Source organism: Cydia splendana, chromosome 3 (genome assembly GCF_910591565.1).
Source record: "Cydia splendana chromosome 3, ilCydSple1.2, whole genome shotgun sequence".
NCBI classification, from domain to species: Eukaryota; Metazoa; Arthropoda; class Insecta; order Lepidoptera; family Tortricidae; genus Cydia; species Cydia splendana.
The window spans coordinates 7,178,614-7,189,771 of record NC_085962.1 but is presented as its reverse complement, the minus strand read 5'-3'; the positions used below and the strand labels follow the sequence as shown (position 1 = coordinate 7,189,771).

At 40.4% G+C, this 11,158-nt stretch overlaps 1 protein-coding gene across 1 annotated transcript; it reads right to left on the bottom strand.

Moving 5' to 3' along the window:
• Positions 1 to 426: 426 nt before the first annotated feature.
• Positions 427 to 3,941, bottom strand: LOC134806727 (bombyxin A-3 homolog). Its single transcript, XM_063780049.1, has 3 exons — positions 3,891 to 3,941; positions 1,192 to 1,375; positions 427 to 599 (listed from the first exon to the last, which is right to left on the bottom strand). The coding sequence occupies exons 1-3, from the start codon at positions 3,939 to 3,941 to the stop codon at positions 427 to 429; spliced, it is 408 nt and encodes a 135-aa protein (XP_063636119.1).
• Positions 3,942 to 11,158: the final 7,217 nt, after the last annotated feature.

Genomic DNA, 11,158 nt, shown 5'->3' with positions numbered 1-11,158 from the left:
ATACGGTCAAATTGATAACCTCCTCCTTTTTTGAAGTCGGTTAAAAAATAATATTTAATTTCATTTTTGTTTCTTCTTAAAAAAATAAGAGCAGGAAGACGGACCGTGGAACCTATCACAGAGCAGCACCTTAGGACAAGCCGATGCCTCGGTACGGTGCGGTACGGTGTATAACAATAAAATTACAGTATCTGCCTCTTTATCGCTCGAATATGCAAGCGCGATAGAGAGGCAGACAACGATATTTCGATTACCTATCGCGGTAGGATTACGGCAGCTTGTATCCAACGTTAACCACTAAAATGCTGTGTTTATGCGGCTAGGTTCGTTCCAATATTCTAAATCTCTATTATAAATATTTAACTGCATAATTTTATAACAATTCTTATACAACAATTTTAAAATAGCTATAAAACGTTACGTGACCTAATTACAGTAACCAAGCATTTCCTCCATGCTGCAGGGCTTATTGCAGCATTCGTCAACGATCCCGTTCACGAGCCTCTTGCCGCGCGAGGGAAGCGTCAGGCCTTTTGCCTGGTGGGGGGGAAGCCAAGGCCAGCCATAGTCCTCTTTGTAATAGGGGGAGATGCCAGTACCTGTGAAGCAAACCACCCCAGCATCATCTAAACTGCGAGTCAAGAAGGAAAAGCTGGTATCGTGGAGCGCCAGACCAGAGATGAGAAACGTATTAATTTTTTTTCATACTAAGACGATGGCAGACAAGCGTGCGGTCCGACTGATGTCTGATGGTGTGACACGCGCGTTGCCGATCCTACACGCTTAAAAGGATTCATCTATGGGAGCACTGGTAAATGTATCTACTCACCATAAAGAACACAACACTACATAAGTACCTACTTACTACACAAATAAGTTAGGTGTATCAGTGCTATTATGGCTGTGGTCTTCTATAATTATAGAAGACCATATCTATCACATATATCGCGGTGCCGCATACTTAATATCATTCGGTAGAGACACACTAAAATAGAGCGAACTAAATGACGTCGAACTTAAAGATGTCCTTCTGTTCTGCAGGAACACAAGAAGATTCGAGGAGAATAGTGTGGGAATGCCGTCGGGACAATTACCTGCAGCTCCAACTCCAGGGAATTGGCCTAAAGTTATTACAGTTTTTAGATTAGAGAGGGTTTTGTTAAAGACAAAGTATCATAAATATCTACTCACCGAACAAGGGCCCCTCGGATCTCTTTTGGTGTCTCTGCATGAGACAAAGCTCCGATATCGCTATGGCGAGGTTTCTGCCGCAGTAGACCTGAGGACTGAGGTCTTGCATCATCAGGCCGCTGCCGATATGTCCGGCGCACAGCGCCAAAGTGAACAGGAACACCGTCAATATCAGGACTTTCATCTGTAACATGGAACAGCTTAGAACAGGGGCATATTAAATACCTACCGTAAAGTCGGATTACTTTAGAACCGGAGGGTAACTTTGGCCATTGAGATTTACTCGGTCCAGGTTATATTATTGCTCTATAATTATGGAAATATACCTACCATGAGGTTGGTTTTAGCTAATAACCTTTGACATTTTTATTTTTTTTATTAGACCCTTTTAAATGAGGTTTTCATGTGAGTCAAATTTACTCTCCGGTGGGTCAAAGTAACCCGAGTTTACGGTACCTATATTATACCGGGTCACTCACGTTTATAAAATCGAATATTGCTCGACATGTTTCGCTTCATAACGAGGAGCATTATCAAAGAGCGCACGCGTTGGTGGTTGGTGGTGGATGGTAGTTTAATATGTCAGTGTCTCACGTTTTGTTAACAGGGGCATAGCATAAATAAATAATTTATTCAACATATGTTACTTTTTCTTTGCTTCTCTTATAACCTATAAATATTTGGTCACTTATGTTTTTTAAGTTACTACATGTCGTTTTAAAAACGTAAGTGACCCGTTTTAACTAGAGATGCCCGGAATAGTGGTGTTGGCCGAATACCGAATATTAGGCCCCTCTAGGCCGAAGCGCCGAATATTCGGCGACCGAATATTTGGCATGACATACGAACATTTTGAGTCACAATTATTATTTATTATGAAAACTGTTCGCCAACAAAGCACATCGTTTGCTAAGATATACTTACTTATTGTTGAACAGAATTAATGAATATTGTAAGAGTCAATCAAATCAGACCCATGATAAAAATAAAATATTTTGTAATCAACAAATGCTCAAAACAGGGTCTTCGTATTTAACAACTTTCCAAGAATACATTTTAAATATTAAATATACCTGGTTTTTGGTTATTTTTATTGTGTATTTTTTATTTTTAGGTAGGTGCAATAGATATTCGGTATTCGGCCGAACAATAGGCAGTATTCGGCCGAATACCGAATAGTTGCCGAATATTCGTGGCATCTCTAGTTTTAAGATGTTTAATATGTCAGTCTCTCGGAAATTTGGTTATAAAAAAATAGCATGCAAATCTTAAACTAATAACGCATAGACAGATAGTTCCCATACGGTGAACCTGCCAAAAGTGAAGCCGAAACACGATGGATGTGTGCGTGCGACGCTCGTGTTTTACGCTCAGCAAACACACACATATATACAAAATATGTTGCCAGTATTCATTTACATCTCTCAAAGTAGGGGAATTTTAACAACATGTGGATGTTGTTAAAATTCCTTCCCTTGGTTATTAATAATTTGGAAGTGTGTAGATTCGATTTTGTAGCAAAAGCTTTTTGTTTATTTTGGGATTTATAGATAGATAGATACAATTCCAAACAATTATGCACCCGGGTTTATTAAATAGTAAGTTTTCCCACAGCTAAACTAACTGTGTGTGTGTTTAGCTTTTGGGATTTATTGCCTTTCTGTACTTTGTGAAATAGGTTTAAATAAATAGCTGATAAGTTTTTACTAATTTTTTTTTATTCAACAAAATAAATGTGCATAAAATAATAAGAATAAATTTAAATATGACAAAGCATATTCGACTGTGTTTAGTCGGTTTCTAATGTTTCCATAATTATTGCGTCATTCCGATTTAGTCTAATTATTTTCTTCCATCTCGCAGACAGAAGCAGATCAGTCAGAAAACTGAAACGAACATTACACATAATAAAAATAAGAAAAAAAACTAAATACCTAAATAATTAACTTAATTATATTTTTCTCTAATTGTACAATGAAATTCAATTGAGCGTATTTATTTTATAATGTAGAGGTCATGTCCCATTTGGAGGAAAAAATATTCACTACACTGGCAACATTTAGAAGAAATGGCGGCTGACGAAACATTGGATTTTTGTAGTTACGATTACGTAAAAATATCACATTAAACTCTATACTTACGCGTGAAATGTAATGTAAGTCGGTTTGTTTTTATGATATGATGCGTTGTGACACCCATTCAATGCACAAACAACCATTTTTCCTGTGTTTTTGATTTTTAAACGGGAGGTGTACACAAACCGACGTGACCTTGAGTACTGCCAGGGCCCGATCCGATCGAATACGGTGACACGAGTGCGACGTGGCGTCGCACTTGAAATGGCTTCACTAGGGATGTACGAACACTCGATCTATGCCTTATAAATCTATGATGCAAATAATGTTTTGTTATCTGTGAAGTGTCTGCGAGACAGATTACAATGCAACTCGCCTCATAAGTTATTTAATGTTAGACCAAGAAATCTGGTGGGCTATCAAAATCGCTGCAGACTTTTCTTGGTCTAACTTTAGGCAAGTTTGCACCTAGAACACCATTTGTACGTACCGTACATCAAAAGTATCGGTTCCATATTCAAACGTGACTGGAAGATGTTGAAAGAATGCAAGCTTTTTAAAATAGACTTAAGGTTAACGCATAGTTATACACCCAGCTACGTCTCTACTCTTCCAAGTACATACCAATATCCTATGTAATGCAACACCGACTGCAGAAGATCGGTAGCGTGACATCGCGCTAACGAAGCTGTGCATGACAGCTGTTTTGCATGAGATTATTCGTCGTCGATACTATTGCCAAGACAACGGAAAACCGCGTAAAGGCGAAGTGATGCTTTCGGTATATTTCAAAACGTACAATATACTAAACTGACCGTGATCTGGGATCGATCGGGTGCTACTACTGACCACCGAGGCGTTGTGTGAGCGTCAACCTTTATTTGAAAATGGTTTCTTGAATATTTTGCAAAACGGGCTGACAACAGCATTGATATTTTGTGGAAATTGAATTGCTTTGTGGTCAAAGTAGCTTATAAAAGCAATTTGTTAGCATACCTATCGAATAAATTTGTTTATGGAGGCCGAGTGCGCTTCACGATACATATTGCACAAAGGCAAAACATTTATGGTATCCAAGCACCTAAGTACTCGTCATACTAACTTCGGTCTATCAATTAGAGATATATTATATTATTTGCGCTGATTAATACACCGCTCCGCGCTCCGCTATACGGAATTACTTAAATACGTTATCTTGAGCAAGGAATAAGCTCGATACCTTATTTAACCTAGGCCAGAGGCGTATTTACAAATTTGGCGCCCCGGGCCATTTTGATTTGCCGCCCCCCTTCATCAGTGACGATAAAGTAGATAAACCTGCAACAAGTACCTTTGGAATGTGAAATAAAAAAAACTAAACATTTACCATTTACTCACATAGGCATTTACATTGTTTTCCTATGTACAAATTGGTTGACAAAATCATCAATGACGCTGTCGTAATTTAAAACGTTTGTCAGCTCAGCTTCTATATTAAGAAGAGCTAAGCTATTCAGGCGCTCTTCGCTGATAGTGGAACGTAGATCATTTTTAGGGTTCCGTACCCAAAGGGTAAAACGGGACCCTATTACTAAGACTTCGCTGTCCGTCCGTCCGTCCGTCCGTCTGTCACCAGGCTGTATCTCACGAACCGTGATAGCTAGACAGTTGAAATTTTCACAGATGATGTATTTCTGTTGCCGCTATAACAACAAATACTAAAAACAGAATAAAATAAAGATTTAAATGGGGCTCCCATACAACAAAAGTGATTTTTGACCAAAGTTAAGCAACGTCGGGAGTGGTCAGTACTTGGATGGGTGACCGTTTTTTTGCTTTTTTTTTTTTGTTTTTTTTTTTGCATTATGGTACGGAACCCTTCGTGCGCGAGTCCGACTCGCACTTGCCCGGTTTTTTATTCTTTTGAGTGCAGAAAGGTGACGTCACTAATGTCACTATTCTAGATACAGATTTATATGGGCCGTTTTTCTCACTCAATGACGATGCGACCTCGTTATATTTGCCTGATCTGATCGGTGACCGGTGGGTACTGCGGGGTTTTGGCCATTGAGAATCAAGGTGAGGCATTGGCAGTCAGGCTGGATATAGCTAAGGAGTTCGGTCGGGTCTGGCATCGAGTCTGCTCGAGGGACTATGTTATACAAATGGATCGCTAGCTTTTTTTCCGGTAGACGCACATGAGCCGTATAGTAGACGGAAGCTGCTCCGATAGTGTGGACATTGCCGCTGGCGTTGCACTAGGTTCTGTGCTGTCATTGCTGCAATTGCTGCATATCAATGATAATCATTGCTATGCAGACGACAGTAGTAGGGATGCGTATTACACAGGCCGTACCATTAGGCCTCATACTAACGAGCGCTTTTTCAACGCGCGTTAAAAAAGCGCTTGAATCCGTCGACACGCTAAATTCGATTTAACGACCAAGGCTTAAAGTCGAAAATCCAACAACGCTTGATAAAAAGCGCCACTGCTGTCGTGTGAATAAATACACATGTATCCATTTGTGTCATTCAAACGCTTTTTTAACGCGCGTTGTAAAAGCGCCCGTGGGAATGGGGGCTTATCCCTCATTCTGTGGTGCTGGAAAGTCATGAAAAGTATTGTATTTGTATCTGATATCGAGAGCACTCTATCTGTACTGAGTTCCGGCATGGGATCGGAACAATTTAGTGACATTCAGTACCACGAAGACACAAGAACCGCCCAATGTAGTCAGATGGGTCACAAAGAATGTAGGTACGTAAGTGAAGACGCGAGCGTAGCGAGCGCGAAATTTTTTTCGAGAAAATAGGAGGTAAATTTTTAGGGTTCCGTACTTCAAAAGGAATAAAAACGGAACCCATATAGGATCACTTTGTTGTCCGTCCGGCCGTCTGTCTGTCTCAATATAAAGGGTCTTGACATGACAGAGGGCGGCAAAATCGACAAATAATGCTTGTTATTTAAATGTTACAAATAAATAGGGGAACGACAAAATTCTGGTCGACCCTATCTGAACAGCAAATAAAATATTTTTTGACCCAAATTTGCCGCCCCCTAAAATCTGCCGCCCTAGGCTTCAGCCTACTCAGCCTAGTGGTAAATCCGGCACTGCGCCGTACCAAAGCCGTACTAATACTTCTTGAACGAAAATGTTGCTTAATTTAGTACCTACTTGTTGGTAATGTTGGTAGATATTTTAAGCAATTGGTGGGGTTTGAAGCGTTCGTTTGTTTATTAATTTAAATGTCAATTAAAATATAATAAAAAATATAGCTAAGTTTGATTATAAAAGGCGCCTAGAAAAAGCCGCGAGGGGGTGGCTTCGCCGCCCCCCCGCGGCCTGCCGCCCCGGGCCATGGCCCCCTTGGCCCTAGGGTAAATACGCCCCTGACCTAGGCCAGGGGTCAACCAAATTTTAACAAGAAGACCAAATTAAACGCATTAAAAACCCCCTTTATTAAGATGTTAAACAATCGCAAATGTTGTTTTCAGTTGTAAAAAGAGCCACATTTCGTTTGCCGGCCCCTGACCAAGGCCATAAATAGCTAAATAATCGTTTTTAGGGTTCCGTACCCAAAGCAGGGACCGTATAACCGGTTTTATTAAATACCTGTATAAAAACTGTCAAACGAATACCGGTTAAAATGTTATACCTATATTCGCATTAGAGGTTGTTCACGCCACCACTGCGTGAAGACGGAGGACGATTCCGGGCTGCGGGGCGCGGGCGGCGGGCACCGGCGCCGGAGCGGCGCGGCCGCCGTCTCCCCTCGCACACTCCACGAACGACCGGCATGACACCATGTCGCGTCCGCGCATCAAGCGCCTGTATTCTTACATTTTTTATTAATATACTTCATTTACTGTGTACAGGGTTGTTTTGTTTGCTGCCATCAGCCCCAATCCTGCACAAGTTGGCGACCGTGACAGGACCCGGCCAGCAAGCTATGGCCAGTGAAGTCCACAAGAAAGAATAAAGAAGCCATCCCAGTGCCTGCACCATCACGCACTCGTCGGGCGAGGCGATCACCGGTCCAAAAGTCACGCGGCGGATCTTTCTCGAAGTCTCTCGGACAGCCATCGCTCTGGAAGACCATTCGCAAAGGAAGTATAGCCCGTTCCGTGTAAACCTCCGTTTTGATTCCCTTGCACCCCTTTTCGATTTGCTGTGAATAGTGTCGTGAGTTTGTGGATAGGTATAATTAGTGTTAGTGTGATTTAAGTTTGCACTTAACCAAATCGTAAGTAAAACAAATGGTTAACTTACAATTCAAGTGAATTCAGTTCAGTCGCCGGTAGGTACAGAGAAATCTACCTAACCGGGATTGCAAACATAAAATATAGCATAGATTTGCTAAGATAATAAGCAATAACGATAATTTGCTTTAAATTCATTAATGCCGAGTTGTTTTCAAGTTCACAAGTAACTTGTTATTTACATATAAAGATATACTTAGCGTTTATTATTAGAAATAACGTTTCTTTGTTAAAAGTCTGCTACTTATATTTAGTTTTGTAGTTGTAAGTACAGTTATAGAAAGTAGTTAGATTTATTGAATCTTTATTGCCTCCGTCAGACATTTAGGGCGCAGTTTAGGCATAGATTCGTTTAGGTATTTAGTCAGTTGTAATTAGGATTGCAACGTGGCATTATTAATTACAACTGACGTGGGATTATTACGATAATAGTCCCACTTAACCCTTTCATGGTTCGGATTTACTTTTATTTAAGAGATTTGCTTTCATTTACGCATTTTCGTGTTTATCTTAACGGTGCATTTAATTGCTATTCATTGTTTTTTCTTATTAACCCATTCTGCACCAAACTTGAAACTTATTTGCGCATTTTGTTTCCCCTCTTATTGCATCCGCAACAATCATAGCACCACGCTTTAGCCACGCACCGAACATTCCAGGTGGTTGTGGAGCGGCGTTCAGCTACTTCGTTGCCGCGTGCTTGTTGCTGAGCGCTCGGCGCGGCGGTCAGCGCCACGTGTCCGCGCAACAGCGCGCTCGCATATCTGCTTGCTTCGCCTCGCTGGAATTTGGTTTGCTTGCACATTTGAACCCTTCTCTTCATTTGTTTATTTGTGTGCTTTGATTCAGTGAATATAAATAAAATGTCGGACTCTGATAGCGGGGCAGTGGACGAAGTGAAACTGAAAATGTTAGTTCGCAAACGCGGTACGATTAAATCGCGGATTACTAAATTTAAGGAATTTCTTTCCCCGTATGAACAAATTAATAAGGAACAGTTGACCACTAAGAATATAAGCGATATTAATTTAAGACTAACAAAGGTCAACGAACTCTTTCAAGAGTTTGAATCTGTTCAGACGCGGATAGAATCCAAAGACAGTGAAGAAAATTTAGATAAACGTTTGCAAGAAAGATATGAAATAGAAAATCAGTTTTACTCGGTCATTTCCAGCGCTGACGAAATGGTTTCCAGCCATGAGAAGCGAGTCGAAAGCCCCAGTAGAAGGCTTTCAATTGGAAGTAGTTCTAATCATCATTGCACTGGTCACTCTGGCCAGCTACGTCTCCCGACGATAAAATTGCCCACTTTTGATGGGAATTACACAAAATGGCTCGAGTTTCGGGATACGTTCGACTCGCTGATCAATGGGAATGAGACTATTCCCAATATTAGCAAATTTCATTATCTCAGATCCTCCCTAGAGGGCGGTGCTGCAGTCACAATGAAATCAATTGAGTTTACAGCCGATAATTATCAAGTAGCGTGGGATCTACTTTGTGATAGGTACAATAATAAGAACGTGTTGATAAATAATCATCTCAAATCATTTTTTACACTTGAATCTCTTAACAAAGAATCTCATAAGTCACTAAGATTTATTGTGGACCATGTTTCAAAAAATTTGAGAGCCTTGAATACGCTTGGGGAGCGCACAGAGATGTGGGATACTCTTATAATATACATAGTTGTACAAAAATTAGACAGTGTGACTAGCATTAAGTGGGAAGAGTACAAAGCCACCCTTGCGGAGTCTCCACGTCTTGAAGACTTTTATCAGTTTCTAAGAAATCGTGCCGACGTTTTGGAGACTGTGCATGGAGGCAGCGCCAAGAGCGCTCAGGCAAATAATAATCAGAATAAAAATGATAAGTTTAATCATACAAAATATGGCAAGTATAATAATTACAACAAAGAACATAGTCAGGTTAAGTCCTTCTTTTCATCAGCGTCAAACAATAGATCATGTGTCATGTGTAATCAGAATCATAGATTGTTTGAATGTAAAATGTTTGCAGAGATGTCACCTGAGGTAAGGGAAGTTGAGATCACCAAGCGAAAGTTGTGTCTCAACTGCCTTCGCCCTGGCCATCCAACACAGAACTGTCGTCTTAGCTCCTGCAGGGCCTGTAATCAAAAGCATAATAGTTTATTATGTACAAAAAATAATAATCAAAATAACAATAAAAATAAAAATGAGCCTTACCATGAAAATAAGAACATCAACTGCGACAAACCTGGTCCTAGCAGCGAAGGGCGAAACTCAGCTGCTGCTAGCACTCCGGTAACAACACTTACATCATCCGTCGACGACGATAGCGAGGTTCTTCTGGGCACCGCGATCGTTGAAGTCACTGATGATCATGGTAATACTCACCTTGCACGAGCTATGATTGACTGTGGTAGCCAAAAATGTTTCATAACTGAAAACCTGAAAAGGAAACTTAATATTGAAAGTAACAAATCAAAAAGACAAGTAACTTTGCTCAATAATATAACTTCAAGTGCCTCTGATTGCTGCACAATTAAAATTAAATCCAGATTTAATTCATATACTGTTGAAGTAACTTGCATCATTACGGAAGCGGTTTCTGACAATGTACCCAATGTGGATCTAAATCTCGACGAATTGAACCTACCTAACAATATACGCTTGGCGGATCCCCTGTTTCATAAAAGTGACAAAGTTGATATTTTAATCGGGGCCGACATAATGTGGAATATTGTTAAGGCTGGGTGTCAAAAGACGCTAGGCAAAAACGGGCCTACGCTAGTTTACTCAAAGTTAGGTTGGTTGGTAGCAGGTCCTACGAGCCCTACCACACCTATTTTGCCGCATGGTAAAATATTGTGTAATTTTAGCCAAGAGATCAAGGATTCACTTTCCAAGTTCTGGGAGTTGGAAACATTTACCGCACCCACTAAGGTATGCTCCACTGATGATCAAATATGTGAAGAATTGTTTGTAAAAAACACAATCCGGTTAGACTCCGGTCGATTTCAAGTTTCGATGCCATTGAAAGAGTCCCCAGAGGTCCTGGGAGATTCATTTGCTTTAGCTAAAAGATGTTTTTTCAATTTAGAAAGGCGCTTTCGAAAGCAGCCTACTGTAAAACAAATGTATAGTGAATTTATTCAAGAATATGCAACACTTGGCCACTTGACTGAAGTAAAGAGGCCACCAAATGGCAATTACCTCCCCCACCACCCTGTGTTACGGGAAAAAAGTGAAACTACCAAATTGCGTACAGTTTTCAATGGATCAGCACGCACCACATCAGGTAAATCGTTAAATGATATTCAGTACGTGGGCCCAGTGGTGCAAAATGATCTATTGTCTATTTTGCTGAGATTTCGTCAACATAAATTTGCTCTCACTGGCGACATTGCCAAAATGTATCGTCAGATCTCATTGGACGAATCTCAACGTCATTTACAGTTGATATTATGGAGAGATAACGAATCTCAACCATTGAGAACACTGCAACTCAACACTGTCACGTATGGCACGGCATCAGCATCATTTTTAGCCTTCAGATGTTTAGTTCAGCTTTCAAAGGAATGCACAGATCCTAAAATTGCAGATGTAATTAAAAATGACTTTTATTGCGATGACCTCATTACTGGCAGTGATGATTTGACTGAATTAAA

Coding starts and splice junctions, on each gene's coding strand:
- LOC134806727 (XM_063780049.1), bottom strand. CDS start 3,941: ATGTCACGCTACCGATCTTCTGCAGTCGGTGTTGCATTACATAGGATA. Junction 1,376..3,890: donor TTGCATTACATAGGATATTG/GTATGTACTTGG, acceptor TCCATGTTACAG/ATGAAAGTCCTGATATTGAC. Junction 600..1,191: donor ATCCGAGGGGCCCTTGTTCG/GTGAGTAGATAT, acceptor TTTGCTTCACAG/GTACTGGCATCTCCCCCTAT.